A 27,478-nucleotide genomic window follows, 5' to 3' on the forward strand; every position below is an offset into this window, starting at 1 on the left:
GATTTCCTGCGGATATCAAAATCCATGGATGCTCAAGTCCCTTATATAAAGTAACATAGTATTTTCATATAACCTATGCACATCCTCCCATATCCTTTAAATCATTTCATGATTACTTATAATACCTAATACAACATAAATGCTATGGAAGCAGTTGTTATGCTGTACTATTTTGGGAATAATGACAAGAAGAAAAGTCAGATGCAACCATTGCAGGCCTAACTACATAGTACACATCAGCAACAATGTAACATTTTCTTTCTTTCAACACTTACAGATTGCTTTCGTTTAATGACCTGAAAGGGAAATATATAGGATAAAACACAGAATATTTAAAATACAAGTCCATATAGAAAATATAATTATAAACAAAAATAAATATAAATTTTTAAGAACACAAGTAGCGAATGAATGAGATGCAAGGAAAACAATGCTCAAACAGTGAGTGTTGGGGAGAGACTGAGGATTTGTGAAATGACGAGAGGCTACAGCAGGGTATGCCTACACATCACTTTATTTGCGTGGATTCAGCGTAGTGCTCAGCGTGTGGCAAATTCAAGTTTTGCTCTTTGGAAATTTCTGGATTTTTTTTTTTTTTCGAATATTTTCAACTCGGGGTTGGTTAAATCCGCGGATGTGGAACCCGCGGATAAAGAGGGCCATTAGTATTTTTAAACGGGCTAAGAAATCAAGTAAAGGATGAGTTGGCCACTTGAGATAAAACCACTAGCCTAGAATCTTTGATTTCCCTCGATACCCATTTGGATAACCACCTCCGTTAAGCACTGGAAAGAGAAATCTAACCATCTGCCGCCTTCTTCTTTTGTCAAACCTGTCTTCTGCACCTCAAGCTGTCTCCAACTCTACCTTTCCAGCCATGTCGGAAGAAGAACCCATACAGCTGGCCTGGGCATGCCTAACCTCCACTGAACGGCTTCGGCAGATGAGGGTGGGTGAATGTCTCTACCGCGAACAGACTGTCCATTTCTTCACCACCTCCTCCTGCCCCCACTAGTTGGAGTGGGGGTGCTGGTAAGCCAAACTACCTCCTTCCCTGTCCCCTAACCCAGGATGCAGTTACAAGCCACAGTCCTTGCCATTGCTCGTGTTGGTGGATTCCGGAGCTGATGAAAACTTCCTGGATTCGAACCTGGCCTCCCAGGCAGGTCCACCCATAAAGCTGCTTCCACACCCCTTGGTCGGCAGTGCTCTGGATGTTTGACTTCTGGCCCAAGTCACTCACGGCACCAAACCTCTACAACACGTCCTCTCCTTGTAACTGTCGGGAGCAAATCATGTTCCATGTCATCGCCTCTCGCTGCCTTTCTACAGCAGAGCACAACTATAATTTTGGGAATTGTGAGCTGTTGGCAGTTAAATTCATGTTGGAGGAGTGCTGATACTGGCTCGAGGGAGCAAAACAGACTTTCATTGTGTGGACTGATCGCAAGACTCCAGCATACATCCAGACAGCCAAACGCCTCAATTCTTGTCAAGCTTGGTGGTCATTGTTCTTTGGCCATTTCAATTTCACTCCCACCTATCGCACAGGTTCCAAAAATATCAAGCCTGATGCTCTGTCTCTGTCAGTTTGTTTCTGAGGAGGTCCATTCCAAGCCTGATCCCATCCTTCCTTCATCATGTGTGGTAGCTGCTTGGGCGATTGAGTCTGTTGTCAGAGAGGCTCAGTGAAATCAACCTGACCCAGGTGATGGTCCCTCTGATCGTCTCTTTGTTCCTAGTTCTGTTCGTTCCCAGGTCCTCCAGTGGGGGGGGGGGGGTCTTGCTTTGCCTGCTATGCAGGGGTTGGTCACACTCTCACACTCTATCTCTTTTGAAACGCCAATATGGATGCTGATACCCGTGCCTACGTCTCTGCCTGTACTCTGTGTGCTCGTGGTAAAGCCTCCTGCTGACCACCTGCTGGTTGATCCAACCCCTACCTGTCCCTGGTCACCCTTGGTCTCACATTGCCCCGGATTTCGTCACTGGTCTACCACCTTCTCATGGTGACACTGTTATACTCACCATAGTGGATCGATTTTCCATAGCTGTTCACTTTGTGGCACTTCCCAAACTCCCAACTGGCCAGGAAACCACATATTTCCTCACCCATTACGTCTTCCGTCTTCATGGTATTCCCTCTGATCCTCAATGACTACACTGCCTACACCATCAGGCGATTGTTGGCTGTGCACCACTTCAGCCGTGGGTTCCAAAACCTCCATACATCAGACTCACTGGTGCATTTATACAAAGATGGTATTGACAAGAACAAAAATCAGATTCAGTCTTACAGGGGGAGGACATCACTGTTTAAAGAGGAACTGCAGAAAGGCAACGCTTCATTAAAACTCTTCAGAGTGAAAGTCTCTGATGAGGGAGCATACAAATGTTTAATCCGATCTGAAGGCTCCTATGATGATGTTACTGTTCAAGTCAATGTTGAAGGTGACATTTGTTCATTTGTAGTTTTTTCATCATCATTTTTTTTTACAGTCTTTACTAAAAATGGCTCTGGGGTTTTTTCTCTTCACAGTTTACAGATGATATAGATTTTTGTTCATTCCCAGATAATTCATCACAGTTTTTGCTCTTCATCATTAATACATTCTCAACTAACAATGACTCTGAAATGTTCTACCCTCAATAGTTGTGGGAACCCAGCCAGTGATCTCTATGGAGGGCTACAGTATTGGTAAAGGGGTCAGTCTACTGTGTGAATCAAATGACTGGTGGCCTGAAGCTGAAGTTGTGTGGCTGGACAATGATGGAAACCTTCTCCCTGCTGAAGATACAGAGACACTCAGAGACCCAGAAAGATTCCATGTTAAAAAACGTGTCACTGTACAGGACAGTAACACCAACAGGTTCTACTGTAGAATAATGCTGAGGGACCATATGAAGGAGACGGAGATTGTTATATCAAGTTAGTGCCTCAGTATTCAAATATAACACCAAAAAAATTGTCATTTACTCTGAAACCATGCCCACATTATTTTTTTTTTGTTTTTCTTTCTCTATATTTTGAATAATATTTTTCCATTTTGTCTCTGTGTTTCAGAGAGCATTTTTCATACCTGGATAACTGCTGTTATTTGCATATCAATTGCAGTTTTAGTCACAGTTGCTGGATCAATTGGACTTTTTCTCTGTATTTACAGAATGAAAGGTAATTTATAGATCCCTGTTTTTTTTTAGAAAAAAAAAAATGTCGGGGCAGGATACAGGACCGTCACGTTTAAAAGACTTTGGGTTTCATTCTCTAAGTAACTCACATTAACTACATTATGAAAGAGAGAGAACACATGAAAGAGAGAGAAATAAAGGGACAGAGAGAAAGATCGATAGTGAGATGCAGGAGTTTGCATTGCTGGTTTTGATGCATGGCAGTGTGCCAAGGGAAAGAGAAAACAAATAACAAACTCACTGTTGCCCAGTGTCTTAAACTTATTGTGATCAGGTGATAGATCAGTCAGTGAGACCCCAACAGAATCTCCTTTACCTTCCAAAGGAATGTACAGTCAGCAACATACAACACCAGTCAACAACCTTCAACACCACACAACAAATTACAACACCACTCAATGACCTACACCACCACCTGCCACCCAAACAGAACAGAGCCAGAGATTTAAAACCGTTAAAGCCCCAAATATTCACAGTAGGATGTTCTGTTCTCTCTTGTAATTACACAGATGGATTTGTTACAGTGGGAATAATAAAATCATGAACATTTTTGTCCTGTATGTTATACAACATAACACTGTGATTTTTTTAAACAAATTTATACAGCTCACATGTTGCTTTTATTCAACTTTAAGTGGGATTATATTGACTATTCCACTTAATGACTTGAACTGTGTGAATGTCATTCCATACACTTTTATTTTTCTCTCAGCCTTTGAGATGACATTGTGAAAGGTCACATTATTCAGGGTGCAGAGAGAGAAGAGACTGGTTAATATATTTAATTAATAAATAGATTTAGTCATATAATGCAAGTAGACCAGACAGCTATTTACCTGTTTCTTTACAATATGAATAGTCCTCTTTATATCTGTTTACAGGCTTTGACAAGGAAAAACAGGAAGCAGTACAAAATGGTGAGTGATTATGTTTTTCTCTGTAAAAGCTTAAAATAATGCCTCATCTCATACTGATGTCTTTTTAACTTTTCATGAGAGCACAATGTCTAACAGGACTATAACACAAAGACTGACTCACCAGCTCCTCTACAAAATCAAACATCAGAGCTTCTATTATTCTTACTTGTTGTCCGGTCATCAAACTCAGATCAACCACCAGATTCTCCTCTCATCCCTTGCTGGGCTGGGCTTAATAAGTCCTGCTGTGGAAAACACCCTAACTAATGGCACAGGCGTTGCAGGCACACACAAATATGCCCTTGCTAATTTTGTATTTGGGGATATTTGTTTTCGTTGGTTTGTTGGTAACACGTAACCAAGCGCCGGTAAAAACAAGGGAAAGACAAAACGACAGTCGCATAAACTATTGGATTTCTTATAAATTAATGACTGTTCAGAAAGCATGACACATCCCTAATTAATTACTCACAGCTTACTCTCTTTAGCAGGACAAAACACCATGGCACACAACAATCTGTGACGTATAAACAATTTGCAACACTAATAATTGTACATTTACAAAATTACACTGCTGAATGGTATATTGGGTCTTGGTATTGACTGAGCAATATAGCCCTTTTGAATACATGAATACTAATATTAATGCATTGTGACTGATCAACAGTCATTTTAATACTTGAATTCTTTGGCTTGAAGGATAACATATTATGAATTAATATTAAGCTTGTTTCTTACCCGTGCAATGGAGCGTTTGAGAAATATCTCTTTGAATATTTAAACACTTTGAGTATTTTAGGTCAGTTTATAGTGTTTATAGAACTACCTTAAAATATTTTGTTTTAAAAAGAAAGCAATGTTAAAGTTTTTGGAATATCTATTTATTTTTAAGTTCTGTTTTTACTATGTTGTTGTTTCCTTCATATATTTTATTATTTTGTGGGGCCAAGCAAACCCAATAGTAAGCAAAGCCTTCATTATATATATATATATATATATATATATATATATATATATATATATATATATATATATATATATATAAAGAAATTAAAATGTTTTTGTGTACTCCTTACAGTAGAATAAGCCACGACAAACCTATATAAAGGTCCGGTCATGAAAAAAACAACAACAAAAAAACAAAAAAACCCTGATATACCGTGAAACCGCCAGAATCTTAAGAAATACCGTGATATAAATTTTTGGTCATACTGCCCTACACTATGTTACAGAATGTGAATGTTTGTAGAATCCTACAATAAAGTATCAGATGAATATGAAAGGCAGAGAGAGAGGGAAAGACAGGAGGACAGTGCTCCTGTAAAGCCCATGTTTTTTAAAAATCGACAGAGGACACGGAGACGAGCAGAAGAGTAACAGCCAGAACCGCTGTGTGACCCACTGTCATCACAATCTGTTTTCACTGTGTGATTGATCAAATCTCCGATTACAGTAATCAGAGAGACCACAACCAATCTCTCGTTTACCATGCGAGGGATTTCACATCGCAATATAATAATATGCTGGTCAAACTGCCTTCTTTTTTTCTGTTCCGGTGTCTGAGAAGATACGTGCTGGTGAGCTTTCATGACAGTTTAATGCTGCTGAGTCTTCAGTTTCATTACATTTATTACAAATTCAAAGAGTAAATTTATTAAATAATTAAAAATAAATGAATATACAGATTTACGTCTGTATTGCATGTAGGATAGACAGATCCATGTCTGTTATTAATAATTTGGTTAATGTTTTCTGTTTATTTACAGAATGTGCTGAGGAAAAAGAGAAACAGATACGAGAGGGTGAGTCACTTTTTTGGGATTTTCGAGAAATTTTGGAAAATGATGCTTCATCTGACACTGATGTCTTTAATTTTTCACAGAATTGTATGGGTAGATTATTACAGAAAGACTGACTCTACACTACCTTTCCAAAACAACTTCTGAGGTTTCCACTGCTGGTACCTGTTGTCCAGTCACATATCACATATCGCACTCATTTTCAGCCTACCCCCGCATTCATTGGCCGTAAGGCGGGGAAACACCTTGGACAGGTTGCCAGTCCATCACAGGGCAGACACACAGACAAACACACATTCATACCTAGGGGCAATTTAGTGTCTCCAATTCGCCCAACCTGCATGTCTTTGGACTGTGGGAGGAAACCAGAGCTCCTGGAGGAAACCCACACAGACACAGGGAGCACACATAAGGGACCCTGGCCGCCCAGCCAGGAATTGAGCCCAGGCACTTTTTGCTGTGAGGCAAAAAAAAATATTAGTTTGCAGAGTTTAGGGGGAAATGATTATTTTACTCGATTAATAAAGTGCTTTATGGATAGTAGATGTATGTGATCTATCTGAGTGGAGAGACGTTGAGGGAGAATTTGGGCAGGTCACACATCAGACGAGCAGTTACTTTACAGAAGAGTTGGGTGGTGATGATAATCAGAAACTGCTGGATCCACCTGATGGGGATGTATCAGACAGTCATACAGAGATCTCCTCAGTTATCAAGGAGGAGGAGAGTGGGAAGGAAAGGAGGTGTTGGCTGTAATCAGAATAATAATGGCTTTGAACAGATCAAGAAAAACGAAAATGGAAGATGACAAGGCCTCCGTGTGTTAAATCTGTTAAAGTTAAAACTTCAGACTGCAAGATCATGTTTTCAGACACATCTGACTCTCTCATTGCCAATATTTTGTAGTTATAAATGACAAAAATGAATGACAAACAGTCCTTACACTATGTTGAACTCAATGAGTTGGATTTATTCTCCATTTTTAATGTGAATTCCATAGTGTTATTCCATTTCATTTTGATCTAAATTTTGCTTGAAATGAACCAATTTATTGTTTATACCATTAGGTTCTTATTAATCTTCCCAACCCTGCCCAGGAAGAGTCATATTTATAAAATTAGAGACTATTTATCATATACATATGACATAACACTCACAATGTTCAACTGTTTTCAGAGTTTAACGGGAGACGAAGAAAACATGCAAGTGAGTCTCATTTTATCACTAATCTTCAGAATCACTCCTTAAACATTCTGTATCACCAATACAGAAGTTCTATGTGAGTTTGCATCATTCAATAATATTTTCACTGATCTGGTCATGTGATCCTATAAGTGCAAATGTATGACTTTTGTAGGTGCAATTGCAGTCCTAACACAGGGACACCAAAAGATGTAGGTGTGATAGGATTAATAAATCAGTCTCATAAAATTTATTAACCATTAATTTGGGTGTTCAATATTTTATTAAATAAACAACCAAGATTAATGGGATAAGCTAGCTGTAACACTGTGCTACAGTCTTAGAGAGTATTGCAGTACTAATGTATTACAATTACACTACTAAATCCATAACACTCATAAACAACCAGGTTGGTGAAGGTAATTGGGAGTGCTTTGATGGCAGAGGTTGGCATTCAGTGGATACTGCAGCAGAAACAGACAGGACAACAGTTTATTTCAATGATACTATTTATTGACATAATCAATACTACTTGGCAAACTAATACTGATATGGTACAATCAATAATCAGCAGCAAATAGAATGATCACAGGGTACATGGTAACAAAATAGTGATGAGTCTATGTACAGGTATTCAGTGTAGGACTGAATGAGTGTTAGACCAGAGATGAGTGAGTGTGTGTGTGTGTGTGTGTGTGTGTGTGTGTGTGTGTGTGTGTGAGAGAGAGAGAGAGAGAGAGAGCGCGTGCGTGTATGTGGGCGTGTGCCCAGCTGCGCACTGAAGATAGAGGGAGGAGTTCTTTAGAGAGAAGCTGTGCGCATGTGCACAGGAGAGAGGAGGAGGAGCGAGGGAGAGAAACTGCGCGCAGGCGCACAGCTAGGAATAGGCGTGGTGGAGGAGTGTCGTGTGTGAGCGTTCTTGCTCCGCCCCAACGAAGAGGGAGGATGGGTAGCAAGAGCGCGTGCACGGGAGAGGGACAAAGGATCAAGATTTAGTCTTGACTAGGCCCTAAACCCAAACCACGGTTCAACCCTAAACTACGCCCGAAATCCCAATGTTGAGGTGTGTGTGTGGTGCAGCGAAGAGAGTTAGAGAGAGAGCGAACGCATGCCAGATCTATCCTTCATAAGAAAATAATGAACGGCTAAAAAACGCATCGTACATGAAATACAATGTGTACATTAAAATCATAAAAGAATTCAAATGATAACACTTTCTTCACGTTAACTGTGTATGATCTTAATACTAAAGTATGCCCAGATGCCAGCCTTACTTTGAATAGCTCATTGCGTGGCGACCGAAGGTGCGTCTTTGGTAGTCTGATGAGCAGTGCGATTCGCAGGTCCAGAGAGAAGTTCCTTTCCTTGTCACTTGAAGATCTTCGGGGCTCGGTGGCTCGTACGATGATCTTGAAGGGTTCTTGGTTTAGTTAATCGACGTTTAAAGAAATAAAAAGGGATCCGGTCGCCTTTTCTTCCGTCGAATACTGTGCGTTACAGTGTAACTAGCCGGTAGAAGTTAAAGTTGCAACTGCGCGAGAGAAAGTAAATTAAACTTTGGTTGTACAAATGTCTGGCTTCTTTGTTACGCTGTCCTTTTCTTCGGCAGAGAAAAGAGACACCCGCTGCTAGCAAGCTGCTGCTAGAGCAAGCCGCTGCTAGGGAGTTGCAGAATTGCGGAGCTGGAAAGGAGCTGGAAAAAAAAGAGGAAGTTTGGAATTTTCCGCGGTTTTATGGCGAAAATTGCGTCATCACTGTATCTGCTCCATTGCCGTAACCAATACCGTTACAGTGAAACCTGAGAAGATGGGTACAGATTACCCATGCGGTCAAGCAGGGAATTATGGGTAATATGTTCTACGGCCTGACGACCCCTACACTTTACACACAGAGTGTTCAGAGTTTTATTGTTTTAGTCAAACACTGTCATATGCAAACAGTTGTGAACCTCCATGATCATCATTGATTATCTGATAACACATGTTAAACTGATGTTGTAAATAAGCACTGTGTAATTAAAACAGATGCTGCCTTAATGAAGGTGATTCACATGGATTAACATGAACACACATTTAAATTTTAAAATATTTACTTTCCATCTTCCACAGAGGATGTGACTATGGATCCTGATACAGCTCATCCACTACTCAAACTGTCTGCTGATGGGAAACAAGTGACATATAAAAATGTACCACAGGAGCTCTCTGAAAACGAAAAGAGGTTTGTTGATAGTAAGAGTGTCCTGGGAAAGGAGGGGTTCTCCTCAGGGAGATTTTACTATGAGGTGCAAGTCAGTGGGAAAACTGCCTGGTCATTAGGGGTGGTTAGAGAGTCCATCGACAGGGCTAAGCATATTGAACAGAAGCCCGAAAATGGATTCTGGGTTGTCAGTCTGTTGTATGGGACTTACATGGCTCGAGCTGATCCCAATGTCTCCCTCTCTGTGAAAAAGAATCCCCAAACAGTGGGGGTGTTTGTGGATTATGAGGAGGGTGTGGTCTCCTTTTATGATGTTGAGGCCAGATCTCTTATCTACACTTTCACTGGTCAGACTTTCACTGAAAAACTCTATCCATACTTTGCTCCCTATCATCACGAAGGAGGTAAAAACTCAGCTCCGCTGATCATCACTCCTGTCAGTCACACTGAATGAATTTTAACCAAATCATGTGCTCTTTAGGTACGGGCTGACAAAGCTGATCAGTTATATAACACCATCACTGCCTTGTCTTAGCTTTTTCACCTTCCCAGCACCAGTGTTTCAAAGAGACAAGATGACATGACCCATCTTTACATGTTACATGTAAGTGTCTAAATGAGATGTCCAGTAACGTGCACTTTTATTTCCCATTTTGTTTTATTCACACAAACCCCCAAAACATGTTCTACTGGCTTTTACAAGCATGCAAATACTTTCCTGTTATATTATTATATCTCAATGTCATGTTACTCTCTGCTTGTGTGAAGACAAGATCTTTAGTACTCTTCAGACGGACTCCCTTGCAAATGTAACATTATGTTTTTTGACACATGGGCTGATCACATGACCCTTTTACTTCTTGAGCCGTAATGGCTTCGTGATGGTTTCACAGTTGATGTTTGGTTCAGCATAAGAATGCATTTGCACTTTTGAGTATGTATAAATAAGGTCCAAATAAAAATCAACTACTTGTGTGGGAAAAATATCGCTTTGCTTTATAGCTGTAACTTTTAGAAGGAAAATGTGCCTCATGACTATCGTTATGATAGAATTTTAATATGATAGGGACCTGCTTGCTCAATTACTTTATGTATCTGTGTGTTGGAAAAATGTATCATGTAGAAGACAAGACCCCTGAGTGAGCTGTGTGTCTGTACCACTTGGAGAGTGAACATCAATTATCCTGTGCTCTATGAGAAAAGTTAACTTGTATACCCCTACACATGTCTTTGCAAGGCTGTCTTAATGTATGAAAAGCCCTGCACTCTTTGACCTCAATGAGAACTGCACTTCATCTCTGAGGTGTGCTTCTCCCATGCACATGAAATAATAAATGATTCATCACATCTGAAGTTTGCTGTCTCTGCGAATTAGCAACCGTCATTACAGGGGACTCCAAATTTCTTTTACAGTTGTCTCAATTGTTCCTCACATATCATATCTTTTTCATGTATTCATTTATCTGGATAAAGGGGACACCCACCCAAATGAAAACTCTTTACTGACAAATATGCACTGACGAACAGCATTTGTATTTATGGTAAAAGTCATGTTATAAAGCAAAGGCACAGAATCTTCAAGTGATAATAATTTTAAAGTACTTGTACAGGCAATTCAGCATGACCAGAGTAAAATGACCAAATAGGTTCTACATTAGTTGATATTACAGAATGTCAAATTAAAATGAACATGACATTTAAAATAAATGGCATAAGCAATTCCAGAAAAATGACCAAAAAGAATATCAACAAAGGAACATGGCTTTATTTTTTTTTAATCTTGTTGTCTATTACAGACAGAATTTTATAATAGTCCCTAATTCTCCCTGTTAATATGCCAATCTTAGAGAATATAATATGGAAATTGTATTGTCTGACGTGGTGTAATATTTTTTGGAAACTTGAAATTAGTCAGCCATTGGAATAAACCGATACATTTACTCAATGAAACATCCCATCCTCCAAAAAACAAAGAAGGAAACATACAGACAATTCATTAATATATCAAACCAATGAATTATTTGAATATTTGATGTAATTGATCAAATAGGACCATATATCAGTAACTTCCACTTTAAGATTCTTTTGCTTATTGCCCATTGAAAGCACTCAGCATGGCTACAAAGCCTAATTTAGCAAATGACAGTGAATCTAAAAGGCCCCATTCACCAATCGAATTACTTAGAACTTGATGATGATATCATGTGATTGGTCACAAAAAAATGCAAATGTAAAAGACAAGTGAACACATTTATTAACATGTAGAACACTCACCATGAACACTTTGTGGTATGTCTCCAACAGAAATGACATCATCATAATCCTCTGGAAAATACAGAGAATGTCACTTCATTCAGAACATACACTCATCTGTCAGGTCACCAATAGTTTCCTCATCATCGTAATGCTCTATCTTTTCCTCTATACAAACAGAGAAATTTAACTGAGAGACTGCTGTCTGAGCCTTTCATATTTGTGTCTTCTCTCTAAGTCTCATTACAGTAGATAAAGTCCACAATCAAGAGACAATAGGTTTGAGGACCTAAACTTTGATGAAGTGATGTACCTAAAGTTAGATTAAAGCATTGTACAGCTACTTTTAAATACTACACCCCATTCACTGGTCACATTTCAGAGAAATTTGTTTACACTGGAAAACAGCCATGTCCTGAATCAGTTTAATGATATGAAGTCAAAGGTTCTTCATGACTATAAGGAGGAGGGTGTGGTCACCAACAGGCCTTTTTGGGGTAATTTATGTAACAGCTGCTTTTTTCCACAAAGATCTTTTACGCTGAAATTTTTTTCATTACAGCCATATTTATCTGTGTGTGCTGCTCCTTCTTTGGACAAGGCTTGAAGTTGTCCTCAGGTTACGAGAAGACGGACTTGGGAAACTGATGATCTGACGAAAAATATGAACATGCTTATATGGGCATCCAAAGCACTCACCCTGAACATTTTGTTGATTCTTTCCAGCACAGATGACATCATTGTCGCTCTCCAGTGCAACCTCTACCTCTTCTCTATGCCAAAATACAGAAAATACCCACCCATTCATAACAAACACTCATCTGTTAGACCTCCAGTGCTTTTCACAACACAATACCCTACCTCTGTACAGAAAATATAAAGAAGTACATGATGTGCTCAACCCTCCTTCCCACCCTTCAGTGACAACATCATGACTGTGCTTCTTAAAGCAGGCATATGGGATTCTGTATGTAAACACTTCAGTCACTGGTGGTCCCATGGTCAAAAAAGGTAATGAACCAATGGAGCTTATGGAGGCTGGTAAGTAGAAGTGTGTATCTTCTTTTCCTCAATTACCTCTTCAGTCAGAGCCACACACCAAGATGACATACTTGTTCATGTCAGTTCAACTGTGTCTGTAACAGTGACTCACCACAGACACACTGAGGGAGGGATTCTGAAAGAGAAAAGTAAAAACTCATTTAATACATTTACTCATTTAATAGAGTGACTTAGATCAACAGTGTACACAGAGCTATTTATTAGCTTTTATTAAAAGTGCAAATTTTACAAGGTAAAGTACGATTTACCGCTGAAACATGCAGGCAAACATATGCACAGACATGCATAGAAAGAAAGAGAGAGAGAGAGAGAGAGAGAGAGAGAGAGAGAGAGAGAGAGAGAACACAGAGTACACATCTTGCATTTAAATCCAACCACATGAGAGTACATACAAAAAAGATCTGGAAAGCTCCATGGCATGACCCCATTATTACTTCCATTGTACCATGGGCAGCCCCAGTCTTAAAGACATATGTATGTACAATGAAAAGTTGGCCACTGTTTAAAAAACAACTACTTTAAAAAAACCCTTAAGTACACAAAGAAGATTTGAGAAGAAAAAACAAATGTTTAAGATACTAAGATGCATTGCTATCAGAAAAGATTACATTGAAGTTTTCAGTAAATCTGTACTTTATCTCATGAATTTTATTTTAAAATGTTAACAATGAGTTGTCAACTTCTTAAAATAATTTGGCTTAGTTATACCATACCTAAAATATAAAATCTGTTCATTTTTTCAGGCTCAGTGTTAAACATCTTTTGTGACACAATCCACAAACCAATTGACTCTGTGAGAACCTGCTAATTTGCCACAAAAAAACCTTAACAAATGTAAAAGAAAGATATACATGTGAACATATTTACTGACATCCAGAATACTCACCATGAACATTTTGCTGCATGTCTCCACAAGAAATGACATCATCACAGTCCTCTGGTGTAACCGCGTTCTCATGTCCCTATGTTAAAATACAGAAAATTTCACTCCATTAACAACATTCCCTCATCTCTCAGGTCACTGATAGTTTTTTCAGCATTATATTGCTCTATCTTTTCCTCTTTACAAACAGAGAAATTTAAGTGGTTACTGTATGAGAGGACAATTCCCTTTCATATTTGTGTCTTTTCTTCGAGTCCAATAGAAGTAGACAAAGATAACAATCAAAGGACAAAATACTTAAGTTTAGATTTCTTTTTCTTCATTTCCCTCAAGCTAGATTAGAGTGTAGTAAGGCCACAGTAGTATACATCCTACACTTTCTGTCAAACTGTCAATCAAAGTGATTGTTGGCCCCCTGTAATGGATGACCCCCCACCCTCCCTTGGCCGGCATGATTGACAGGACACGTGTGATGAGCCATTATGCGTAGGTTATCTATGCGCATGTGTAAGGAGGAGTGGTGTTGATACTTGCATGAGAAAATGGCGTATCTGTATCTGGAATTAAAGACTGGGATACAACAGACCCTGAACATCAGGAAACGACCCCTGAGAAGAACACCGTTATTAGCATTACGGTTATTAGCATTACGGTTATTAGCATTAATATTCTGTATCACTAGTAGAGAAGCAATATGTCTGTTTGTACCATACAATAATATTTTAAAGATCTGGTCAGATGATCCTGTAAGTGTGAATGTGTGAGATGTTAAATTAATAAGATCAGTTTAGACACAGAATAATCAAGGTTTTACTGTTTTAATCAAGCATTGTCAGATTCAACAGTTATTAACCTCCATAATCGTTAACCATAATGTGATCAAACATGTTTGAAATCAGTATTGTCTACATTTTCTTACTCGGTGACGGAAAGGAGGGATTCTCCATAACCCAACATCACTAAGAGGATTGGTTTTGCCGTTTCTTGCTAACGTGTGAGAGGCTGCAGCTACATCTGGTCATAGGAAGCGCCAGATTTCCGTCAACTAGACGTGTATGTAGGCTAAGTGAGGAAGACACCATCCTTATACTAACAGTTCTGGGCACAAAAGACTGAAGTTCTCAAGGAAGATCTGAGTGGATGTTCTGCATCACATCATTCTTTACAGTCTGTTCACTCATCACCTTTGGTAACTTCATACATTCAGTGTTGTTTTCTTCTTCGACTGAATCATTCTCATCACTACTGTCACCATCACTGTCATCACCATCATCACCAACATGACCACAGTCATCGAGCCCTGAAGTCCATGAAGACATCATCTTCCACATGCGGAAGATTAGAGGAAGACTGGCAGATTAGATTCAGGATATAGGATTCAGGATTCACATCTACCAAACATTCAAATTCATGGAAGATTTCAGAGCTCCTAATATCTGCTGCCGCTCAGTCCAGTAACCTGTGGATGTCTTGTCTCCATCACCACACCTGTGATCAGAGCTGTGGATCTTTACTTGAAACAGCCATTATCCCTGTGCTGAGTCAAATATATTGTGGACATAAACTTTCTGTTAAACAGTAAATTTTAGAGGAAAAAGTTGATTATAGATGGTAAGACGGTAATGACTGATCATAGACGGTAAGACTTAATTCTTGATGTCAGCTGGAACCATTTCAGGTATCTGAAAAAAAAAATCAACAAAACAAAACAAAACAAAACAAAAACAAACAAAAACAACAACAACAACAACAAAAAACCTACTTTAACAAGTCACATGTCTGATTAATCAAGAACTGAGTTATAATTACTCATGCAAAAACATGAAGATGTGGACTGCCTTTTAAAATATGCTATTTACCCATTCTAGTGTCTGTAAGTATGTAGGTACAGAAGTAAGGGATGTTCTCATCTCTTTTAATCACATGTGCACATGTTAGTAATGACCTGACAGTCTTACTATAAAATAATGCACCAAAAGTGTAATATGGAAAAAATTATAACTCATTACTTTCACAGTGTTTTATTTCTCTCTAAATCTTGATGTAGATTAAAATAGACTCAGGGTCTCAGCCTGATACATGTTTTTAACTACTATAGCAAGAAGAGTGATGAAGAGTTTATTATCCAACTTTATGTTTCAAAACTAAACTAAATGGACATTAAATGGGGTTTTGTATTATAGTGGCCAGTTGCTGAGGACTATTGTACATTGTGATGAACCTTTCTAAAAAACTATGAGAATCTTCATTTCCACGTGCACTGAGACTGGAAAAATGTCTGCGGCGGGGTTCATTGTTTGAACGGAAAGACGGGGAATAACACATTCAATAGAAAAGTTCATTCATTCGTTCGTTCTGACATAGATTTCTCTGTGTCCACTAGGGGGCCCCTGTGACCTGGGTGGTAATCGCCTGTCGGCGCAGCAACCGTTGAACCCCGAGAAAAACCTCAGAGGGAGTAAAATTAGTAGAGACTAGTGACGTAAGACAATTTCAGGTACGTGATTGGATTTCAAAAATGAAACCCGTTTTTTCAATTAAAAAGATTGGACAAAAATAGTACGATTGAATGAAAAAATCGTGATAGTTTGACGGAATACCTTCGCCCACTTCCTAGTTAGAGATCACGAGAGGTTATATAGTTTCAGTAATTATTGACAGATGAACGATAAGCGAGACGTAAGGAAGTGGAAAATTGGAGTCGAATTAAGAAATTGAAATGGAATCGCTAATTCTCCAATGATCATTTACTCTGTATCGATTTACAGTCTTTGTACCGAACTGAAGATACCACGACCGGTATTCGAATGGAACAAGCAAGAAGCTTGTGAAGTTGTCAGAGTTGGTCAGGCAACAATTCGATGGATGCTCCGCAACCTTACGGTAAGATTATAGTGTTTTATTCATTTTATGAGGTGATATTGTCAGACTTTCAGTTTGCGCGCGCGCTCGCGTGTGTGTTGTGTGTTTGTCTGTTGTGTGTGTTCATCAGGCCGTAACCAGAACCATTTTTGACAAAAAAAATGTCACAACTACCAAATCCTCTTGCTTTTTGTAATCGCATTACTGTGATTAAATGAACGTCTTTGCTGGATGCATTTCTTGGTGTTTGTTAGTTGGTGTCTGCTTAGTAGTTATTTGATATAGATAACGTAAAAACATGTGGGCCTCTGGAATGATGTTCGACAGGATAATAAAATGTACATGAAATAATCTCTGAGAGTTTTATGTATAGTAAAGTTGCCTCATATTTTGTGGATTGACCTAAGAAACCAACAGTTGGTTTGTGCTGGTATATACATGTGTGTGAGTTTTACACACAAACATCCTCAACGTACACTGTGTTGTATTATCACTAGTTTGTGTTGTGTGATGAGCACAGATTGAGGAATCTTGGAACTGTAATAAACCTTGTTCTTGTCATAAGGTGTTTAGTTTGGGCAACATCAGGGTGAAAAAAGTGAAAGTGAAAATGAAACTGACACAGAGCCTGACACAGAGAAATCAGAGTGAGCCAGTCAGAGAGACTCCAAAATCACTTGGTGTGTCAAAGTCAGCTGTGTAATATCCCCGAAATAAAGCAACAGAAGCATGTTGCTGCCCAAACATAAGGTCTGTGGAGTTGGAGTCATGCAGTCGGAGACGGAAGCAAAATTGGGTTACTGGGGTCGGAGTTGGAGTTGGTGGTTTTGTGTGCCGACTCCACGGCCCTGCCAGAAATGTTAGGTGCTTAATGTATGTTGGTGTTTGTGTAAAAATGAGGCCTAAGAGTAAAGTATACTCAACCCAAACATCACCTGCCTGTCTATTAACAGAGTTTAACAGATTAAAATATTAGTTTAACTATGTACAATATCAAAATAACACAATAATCTATGTACAACATTAAAATAATAAAACTGTCTATATCCAACTCTTCAGCATTGTCAGTCTCCAGCTGACTGAGTCAAATATCCAAAGTATCATGCAATGTTTCATTACATCTATAATGTATAAATCTATAATGTATAACATTTTGTACGTGTGTGTGTGTGTGTGTGTGTAAACCCAGCATTAGGGAGTACTATCATATCATATGTCATATATCATATACTGTCTCCAGCATCTCTGAGTCTTTGGGTCTGAGCAGTGAGTCACATTACTGTTTATCAGCTTGGACAGAGTCTCACTGGACCTCTTAATGGATGTCAAAAAAAAAAAATTACAGTGATAGCCCCAAATTCCCTTAATCAGTTTTTCACAAATAATAATGAGAATCAGACTATTTGGTGATTCACATTTTAGATAAATGAAAAAGGAGAATTCAGAATTGGTATTTAAAGGAGTGTAAAAACAGATGACATGTAAGAAGAGAAGGAAAATGTGGAAAGACTCACAGGATTTGTTAATGTTTAGAAATACAGTTTCCCTCCATGCACTCATTACTTTTACTCTTTCACTTATTGTAATGAAGGTAATGACACCCAAATCCACTGAGAGAGACAAACACAGTGAACCAGGACTGACGCCTTCATCTGATTCAGTTCATATTTAAAACTTTCATCTGGGTTTTTAATAGCATGTTAATAACTGTCAAAAAAGGCTGTGAGAGAATACTCTAGATTTGTTTTGGGGTTTTTTGGAGGACAAATAAAATGACTGAGCGTGTGAGATGAGAGAGAGGGATTTAATCAGTGACACAACCTACCTGTGCTGAAGAAGCAGCAGATGACTGTTTTGATCATGAGAGAGAGAGAGAGAGAGAATGAGCGAGAGAGAGAAACACAGAATTTATGCAGAGTACTGAGCACATCTTGTGTTCAAATCAAAATGCAGAAAATGAGATTATATTCTAACCACATGAATGTATATATGATACAGATCTGGGATATTCCATGACATGACCACATTGTTACTTACACTGTACCATGTACAGCATTAGGCTTCAGAAAATAAAAATTTGTCATCAGGGACAGTGAACAATGTTTCTCCTCATGTTGATACTGTAGGTCTGTCTCTGAATGCAGCAGAGACAGTGAACACAGTCAGACATAAGTAAACAGGAGGGATTTCACCTTATTACACAAACTGTTGAATGTGTGCCATATGCTTTTGGCTATATGACATTTTGCTTGTAGGTGGATATTTTGCTTTTGGGTATATGACATGCTTTTGCATGTCACTGTATTGATGTGCTAACAAGTTGTAAACTGTCCTTAGCGCAGTCCTGATGGAGTTAATGGCAAAGGGGCAAAGGACATTAATTAATGGTCTGAAAAAATAATGGAAATAATTACTGTTGTCACACACCTGTTTAATGAGTTGTATATTACTGCTAAGTCTGTGTGCCAGTGTGAATGTGTGTGTGTGTGTGTGTGTGTGTGTGCATGTTTATAAGTGGCTGAATCTGCTTACTAACAGGTCCTACAGGTTTAACTCCACTATGAAAAGATGAAAATAAAACCATGTTCTGTGTGTTTGTGGCTTTAAGGATGAGTGCCGTGAAAGCACATTTGGTCCTTTTTTAAGTTTTTTTGTCTTATTCTGTTTTTTTGTTTTCATAAACTTGTCACTTGTGAGTTATGGCTGTGACTTATGTGGGAATGGAGAGTGTTTGTGTTTCTCTTCATGTTTGTGTGTCTCTACATATTCATTGTTTTGCTAAAACAGAAGGTCTGTCAGGTTTATACTGTTGCTCTGCTGGACACTTTGAAAGTTTTGAAGCAATTTGTACACAAGACAATTAAGTTGTTGACCTGTTGCTCTTGACAGCACTATAACAGAACAACTTATTTTTGTAATACAAATGGCCATTTTAAAAAATTATTTTTTTACTGTGTTGTCTGAGCCATCTGATTACAGTGCCTAGAAGTTTAGTGAACATGTATGACAAGTGACACAAATCCATTTCTTTAGTCATTAAACTCAGGAAAAGGTGGAGACTGAGAATCTGGGTTAAGATAATGTTGAGGAGCAGGAACATGATCACCATGGGCTATGTATGAAATAGAGAGTAAATTTGTGAGATTTTTTTTTTATACTTTTGGACTGAATTTTTAAAGTTTAATTGTGAGGTTTATAAAGATAAATATACTTAAGAGTATGTGCTTGTAGTTTGATACTTTGTTGTTGCAAGATAATTATTTTACTTGGAGAAAGTAAAGGTATTTTAGTTTGGTAATGTGCACATTGAGTTGTTTTTAATGGAACCATTTCTTTCAGGAATGAAGACACTATTTGCAGTTTTCCTCTGCCTTCACCACATTACAGTATCCAGATCAGGTAAACCATCAATTGAATTTAATCTAATGTGATTGTGTATGTGTGTTTGCATCTAATAAAACTGTATGTGTAGAGTTTACATGCTCACCAAAGACCTGCGTGTGTTTTGTACAAACTGTGTTGTCTCCTTAGCTCTTCAGTTTGACATTGGAACAGGGTAGAGAGAGAACAACAGTGACCCCTGTCAGTGACCTCTGAACTGCTTATCTGCACTAAGGAGACAAAGGCTGGGTCAGAGGTCAAGCTGGGGTGAGAGCAGCGGGGAGCAAAGCAGACTAGTGGGGGAGTAGGTTGCCAACTGGATGAGAAATATAATACAGACATAATTTAACACTTGGGTAGAAAATATTGCTATGGTATTTATATTGCTATGGTATTTATATAAACAGAGAACAGGACTAGATTAACTAAAACAGGTGCAGGTAATGACTGACCATCAAGCTGAAGTGAAGGAAACCAGGAAGTGAATACATAAACTCAACATAAAAATGACCAGCAGAGGGGGACAGAGAGAACCAGAGTGTGACACTGAGGAACTGCCCTGTTGTTTGATAATTAAAAGTTACTCTATGATGGTTAATAGTAAGTCAGAGTGTGACTGCTCTAACATGAAAAGGGCTTCATCTCTATAGGTGAATGTGTTTTGAGTTCAGGCCTGTAGAAGAAGCATAGGGGAAAATACTTTCAATTCATTCACTGGGAAACTTGTAAGTGATTTAGCACCTTTTTGTTTTATCATGTTTTCTCCTGGTTGTGTTAAGTTAGTAAATAAGGGTAGTTTTAATGTTATTTGTTTTTTTCTGGTAGATTCTGTAGAATTCTTTTTTTTCTAGTTAGCTGGATTTTGTTTGTTGTTTTGGCCTTTGCCCCTCCCTGAAATCATACAGGCTTCCCCAACAGCTGTTAATAAAACACTTACAGTATCATATAAACAGGCTGTATTAAGCACATCTGTGCCAATAGAGTGAGAGAGGGATGTCCACCTTTAATTATGTGCAGGTGTATCTGAGACAGGGCACTGAGATGGTTAAGAGATACTTTACCAGAAATTGAGTTGATATCTGAAACTTTCTGTGATGAGGGGGTGTCTGAAATATTTGGTATAAAAAACCTTTTGTCATTAAAAAATGAATTCAGGCAAATAGAATCTGTTTCTAGTTCACCAAAAATGAATTCTTGCTGTGAAAGTTTAACTAAAACATTTGAACATTATGTCTATGCTTTCAGTAATTTTGTGTAAACTGAGGAGCAGAATTTTATAATGTTTATTTTGTCTGGACTGAGGATTAAGGCCATGCTTTTTGGCACACAGTTCATGAACAGTCAGATCCTGAGGGGCTGTATAAGGTTAATCATATATCTTTATGGCAGAGGTACAGCAACATTTAATCACTGTGCATTGCATGTAAAAGTGGAACTTGAACTGACACTGTTTATTAGAGAATAACACTGGTAGTTGCCCATAGAAATGAATATCTTTAAAGTTTGTTCCATAGTTTACAGCAGGTGGTGAAGTTTTTTTCCGTTAACATTAAAAAACATTTTTAGCTTTGTAGCTCCTGTGCATTATGTTACTGCTTCGTAAGGGATTATTCAGTACAGAAATGAAGACTATTTGTGTGATTGCTCTTTTTATTCACTCTATTATAATATCCAGATCAGGTAAGTTGCCTTTAGTAGATTATTTACATCTCTCTCTCTCTCTCTCTCTCTCTCACTCTCTCACTCTCTCTCTTTCTCCATGCATGTGTGGTGTGTGTGTGGGTGCTTGTGTTTGTGTTCTTATATTTCTGCATACATACAACTGACACGTCATAATCAAGTGAGCAGGTTTCATTTTGCATGACTCATGCTGTCTTATTGACTTGTCATGGTATTTCAAAAATGTGTATATTAAGTCTTGACCTGTGCTTCCAGATCAGTTTCAGGTTGTTGGTCCAGATGGTCCTCTTCTTGTTGGAGCTGGTGAAGATCTGATTCTGCCCTGTTCTCTCAAACCCAACATCAGTGCTGTGGACATGACAGTGGAGTGGTTTAAACTTCCCACATCAGACTCACTGGTGCATTTATATGAAAATGGCGTCGACAGGAGTGAAGATCAAATTCAGTCTTACAGAGGGAGGACATCACTGTTTAAAGATGAACTACAGAAAGGCAACACTTCATTAAAACTCTCCAGAGTGAAAGTCTCTGATGAGGGAGAATACAAATGTTTAATCCGATCTGAACGCTGGTATGATGATGTTACTGTTCAAGTCAATGTTGAAGGTGCGACTAGATTCATGTTCATTCCCGACTAAATCATTATCAATTTTTCATCATTATTCTTTTTTTTTAAATCTTTACTAAAAATGTCTCTGCAGTCTTTTGGCCATTATAGATTCATGTTCATTCCCAAATAAATCATTATAGATTCTATTCTTAATAATTTTTACAGTATTAACTAACAATGGCTCTGAAATATTTGCTCTTAATAGCTATAGGCACCTACCCAGTGATCTCTATGGAGGGCTACAATATTGGTAAAGGACTCAGTCTTCTGTGTGAAATTAAAGGCTGGAACCCTGAACCTGAAGTTCTGTGGCTGGACAGTGATGGAAACCTTCTCCCTGCTGAAGATACAGAGACACTCAGAGACTCAGAAAGATTCCATGTTCAAAAACGTGTCACTGTACAGGACAGTAACACCAACAGGTTCTACTGCAGAGTAATACTGAGAGACCATATGAAGGAGGCAGAAACTGTTATATCAAGTAACTCAACATTCAAAAATATCACAGATGAAACTCATTTTTTAAAATGAAAACAAACTCACTTAAGTTATTTTGTTAAGTTATTTGTCTTTATTGAATGATAATTTTTTCCATCTTGTTTGTGTTTTTCAGATAGCATTTTTCATACTTGGAGGACTGCTGTTATTTGCATAATAGTTGCAGCTTTATTCATCATCACTGTATTAATTGGACTTTTCCTCTATATTCGTAGAGTAAAAGGTAATTTGTAGATTCACAGATTTTAATGTCCTTTTTAATATTCTGTGTGAGTTAATGATTGGGGGAGGAAAGACAAAAGAAGGAAGACAACTTTTTCAAACAAAATAAAATGTAAGAGCAGGATACAGGACTGACAAATTTTAAAGCCTTTGATTTTATAAGCATGTTGTTAGCACAGTAACCTAGACCAATGACATGCTTTAACACATGAAAGAGAAAAAAACAGAGGGACAGAGAGAGGGATAGAAAAAGATTGGGTAGTTTTAGTGTATCATATAGGCATTCAGTATGTCGGTAGATTGTAGAGGTAACTGATAATGTCATTTTGTTCTATTATCAGTGACCTCTATAATCTGCTGTGTCCATTTATTCAGCCCAGCCAGTGCTTTAGAAACAATTCATGTTAACAGTTTCAAACTGAACATGCACTATCAAATTTGTGAGGCTACAGTTTTCGAATTATAATGTTTGATTCAGTTAATTATCATTTTATTAAAATCCATACACGTTTACATACATACATGCTTATTCACTGAATTATTGAAGGAACTCTGCTATTTAGGAGATGATGTTCAGAGGAGAAAAACAGTTTTATTACCTGTGTTGTTGAATGTGTTACATTAGAGAAAGAATTCAAATCTTTGCATTTTCTTTGAGTTAAATTACATGAGTATTAACAAAATCATACAATAAAATACCAAATTAACATGAAATGTAGAAAGAGAGGGGGAGAGAGCTCCTTCAGAGTCCATGTGCTGTAGAGATCAGCTGAGGGAAGGGAGAAACGCAGAAGAGAATAAAGGCCGGTTTATACTTCTGTGTAGAATCTATGCTGTAAATACAGCGAAGCCACGTAACGTATGCCATAGGCTAGCATTTTGGTGTAGCTCACAATGGCATAGGCTACGGTGTAGACTCTGTTTAGAGCCTACGTGCAGCTATAAATCAGCCTTAAGAGAAAAGGGTAACAGCCAAACCTCTAGTGTGACCCAGTGTCATAAATGTCTCTTTTCACTGTGTGACCGCTGTAAACAGAGACTTGAGCAGCAAGAGAGATAACAACCAATGCCTCATGTTTACCATGCCAAGGATTTAACACCACAGTTGACAATATGAATGGTACACTGGTTAAATAACTTTCATCTTCTTTTCCAGTGTCTGAGAGGGCACATGCAGGTGAGTCCACATAATACTTTAATGTTACTGAAAAGTTACTCAAATTCAAAGAAATAAAGTTAGTTAATGAGTATATTAACATCTGTACTGCACATAAGATGGACAGCTACATGTTAGTTATTAATAATTTGCCTACTGCTCTCAATCTGTATTTACAGAATATGCTGAGGAAAAAGAGAAACAGATATTAGAGGGTGAGTCTCAGTTTTCTCTCAGATGGGATTTTTGAGGGTTGTTTTTTTTTCATGTCCTAAAATGATGCTTCAGCTGACATAAACTTTTCACAATGCTAAACTGTATGGGTAGATCATCACATTAAGACTGACTCTACACTGACTTTCAAAAACAAGTACTGAAGTTTCTACTGATGGTACCTGTTATCCAGTCAAAAAACTGAGGACTATGTAAAATATATATATATACACATCTGATCAAAAAGTATTAGTTTGTCGAGTGTAGGGTGCAGACGTATTTGTTTATTAAACGTATAGCTGTATGAGTAGCGAATACATGATGAGTAATTGGAACAGAGGGACACAGAGGGAGAACTGGGGCAGGTCACACACCAGTCATGCAATCTACAGAACACTTACAGCATGTCCTATTGCCTGCAGTAGTCTAGTCTGGAAACCCACTTGAGTGTCACATTACAGAAACTAGTCTTCAGATCATTTATGGCTTTTTAGCAAGTGATGGAGGCTATTGGGAACAGCTGAATCCACCTGACATTTAGAAATAAACAGCAAAAGTTTTTCGTAGCACTAATTTACCCAGAAAAGTTGGTCAGGTACAACTCTGAGGTTCTTGGTGGTGTAGGAGGAGTAGTCTGTCTGTGTGGGGTGGTTCTGCAGTAGAGTGGGTTTAATGGGGAAGCGGGTGAACTCTGTCCTGTCCAGGTCATGTTTAAGGTGACAGTAGGTACCTATGTGAATATGTCAGACAGATGGAGATCTCCTCATTTAACTCGGAAAAAGAGAGAAAGAGGGAATGAAAGTGTTAACAGTCATCACTATAGCAACGGCTTTTGTCAGATCAAGCAGAATAAGAGATGACGAGAAGACAAAACCACTGTATATTAAATCTGTGAAAGTTAAAACTACGGATTGTAAGACCGTGTTTTCAAACACCTCTGTGTCAGGTGTGGAGTGGAGCTGGACCCAAACGCAAGACACAATGATGGTGGTGACAAAAAAGGAGGACCTTACTTACAAAATGAAGATAAATAAACAGGAACAAAAACCAGTAACAAAAATGTGCAGCCTAACAGTGTATCCAAACACAAACAACGATAGACCAGGCGCAGGTCAAACACAAGGACTTAAATACAAGAGGAGAACTAAACAGGGCAAATAGGATTGGTTCAAATGAACAAGGTTAATAAATAGAATAAACAGGATCAGGTGAGGGGCAGAGACACAGAACAGGAGCACAAGACATATCAAAGCAAAAGTCCAAAATGAGGTGCAGGCTGTGACACCTTTGACTCTTCCTTTGTTGATATTTTGTAGTTATAAAGTGACAAATATGAAAATCTGAACACAAGTTCACATCAGGGATTTCAGTTCACTGACCTTAGCTCTCTAATTCTTCATTTTTAATGTGAGTGCCATAGTGTTACCAATCATTTAATTAAGACTTAAATTCTAACTGAAGTGAACAAGCTTATTGGTCACATTATTGAGTTTTTATTAATCTTCCCATCACAGAACAACAAGAGTCACATTTATAATAGTAGAAACTCTTTATCATACAGATATTTATCATACACATACAGTACTAGCATAGACATAAAATACATGATATAACACTTATGTTGCTTATGGTCTGTTCTTAGAGTTTAACAGGACACGAAGAAAACATGCCGGTGAGTATCATTTTATTACTAATATTAAGAACTGTTAAACATTCCGTATCACTAATATAGACATACTCATACAGTAATATTCTGTATTATTAATTAGACATTCTACATCACCAATACAAAAAAAAAACGTCCATTTTTATCATACAGTAATATTGGTGACACTTTATTTTACAGACCGCTAATTACCAGGTATCAAGTAGGAAATGAGATGGTAATAAAATACAGTTAGTAGGATGGGAAATACTAAGTAATTTCCTGGTGAGCACATAGAAACCTAGGAAACAAGGCTGGCAACAATCCTAACCCAACCCTTACCCTAACCCTAACCATCTAGTTTCCTAGAAGGCTTCCATATACTTTCTAGATAATAACTTAGTACTTATTATAGAATACTCTAATGGGTCCTTTCTGAGTAACCGTGTTTTGTTGCCATCTCCTTTCCTAGTAGGTTTCTGTGTATTTATCAGGAAATTACTCAGTACTTCCTGTCCAGTTTTTTTCTTGGCACTTTCCTAATAGCTGCATTTTTATCACCATCTCATTTCTTAGTTAACATCTGATAATTGGCGGACTATAAAATAAAGCGTTAGCGTTACTGTAATATTTCAATTGATCTTGTCATGTGATCCTGTAAGTGTCAATGTGTGAGATGTTAGATTAATAACATCAGTTTAGGCTTAGAGTAATCAGGGATTTTACTGTTTTAAAGTCAGATACAAACAGTTATTGTCCTACTTAATCATTATCTTTAAGGTGATAATACATGTTTAAATCATTACTGTTTTCCTCAGTGTATATCGAAGCAGATCATTTAACATGTCTAATGGTCCAATTCCAGTTCTACAGCTGACAGGCTTAACCAAAGCACTTTATGATTATCACTTTCTATGTCACGTGCACCTCTGGAGTGACCTTGGCGTTCAGTGTCTAACTCACTCACATTAGCAATGAACCATCAGGCTTTGGATTCAAACCCACAACCATCAGTTTACTAGTCTACTTCACTATGTCATTAGTACTGCACAGGGTTGAAAACACACACTGGGTTTTGTTGACAAGTTATTTGTAATTAAGTCAGATATCACATTAATTAAGGTTTAATTACAATCTATGGTCGATTAGTATTAACACACACATTTAGATCAACATTCCCTGCATTTTCCACAGTGAAAGTGACTCTGGATCCTGATACAGCTCATCCACTACTCATCCTGTCTGAGGATTGTAAACAAGTGACTCATGAGGACACATGGCAGGATCTCCCTGACAACCCAAAGAGGTTTCAGTGTTGGTACTGTGTCCTGGGAAAGGAGGGGTTCTCTTCAGGGAAATTTTACTATGAGGTGCAGGTCAGCGGGAAATCTCACTGGGCTTTAGGAGTGGCCAGAGCGTCAGTAGAGAGGGTGAATCCTATTAAATGGTGCCCTGAGAATGGATTCTGGACTGTGGGTCTGTGGGATGAGAGTGAGTATGTGGCTGTTTTTGGTCCCTCTATCTTTCATTCTCTGAAACAGAAACCCCAGAAGGTGGGGGTGTTTGTGGATTATAAGGAGGGTCTGGTCTCCTTTTATAATGTGGAGGCCATGTCTCATATCTACTCTTACACTGGTCAGATTTTCAATGAGGAAATTTATCCATTCTTCGACCCATGGCATAATTATGGAAGCAAAAACTCTGCTCCACTGATCATCACTCTTTAA

The 27,478-nt window shown here is 38.2% G+C and overlaps 1 protein-coding gene across 1 annotated transcript; it reads left to right on the plus strand.

Annotated features, from left to right (window-relative positions):
* Positions 1–877: 877 nt before the first annotated feature.
* Positions 878–27,478, plus strand: LOC115816311 (butyrophilin subfamily 1 member A1-like). Its single transcript, XM_030779269.1, has 6 exons — positions 878–1,014; positions 1,906–2,135; positions 2,654–2,929; positions 21,663–22,013; positions 22,223–22,498; positions 26,901–27,478. The coding sequence occupies exons 1-6, from the start codon at positions 878–880 to the stop codon at positions 27,476–27,478; spliced, it is 1,848 nt and encodes a 615-aa protein (XP_030635129.1).

The sequence above is a fragment of the Chanos chanos genome, chromosome 7 (assembly GCF_902362185.1).
Source record: "Chanos chanos chromosome 7, fChaCha1.1, whole genome shotgun sequence".
Lineage (NCBI taxonomy): Eukaryota > Metazoa > Chordata > Actinopteri > Gonorynchiformes > Chanidae > Chanos > Chanos chanos.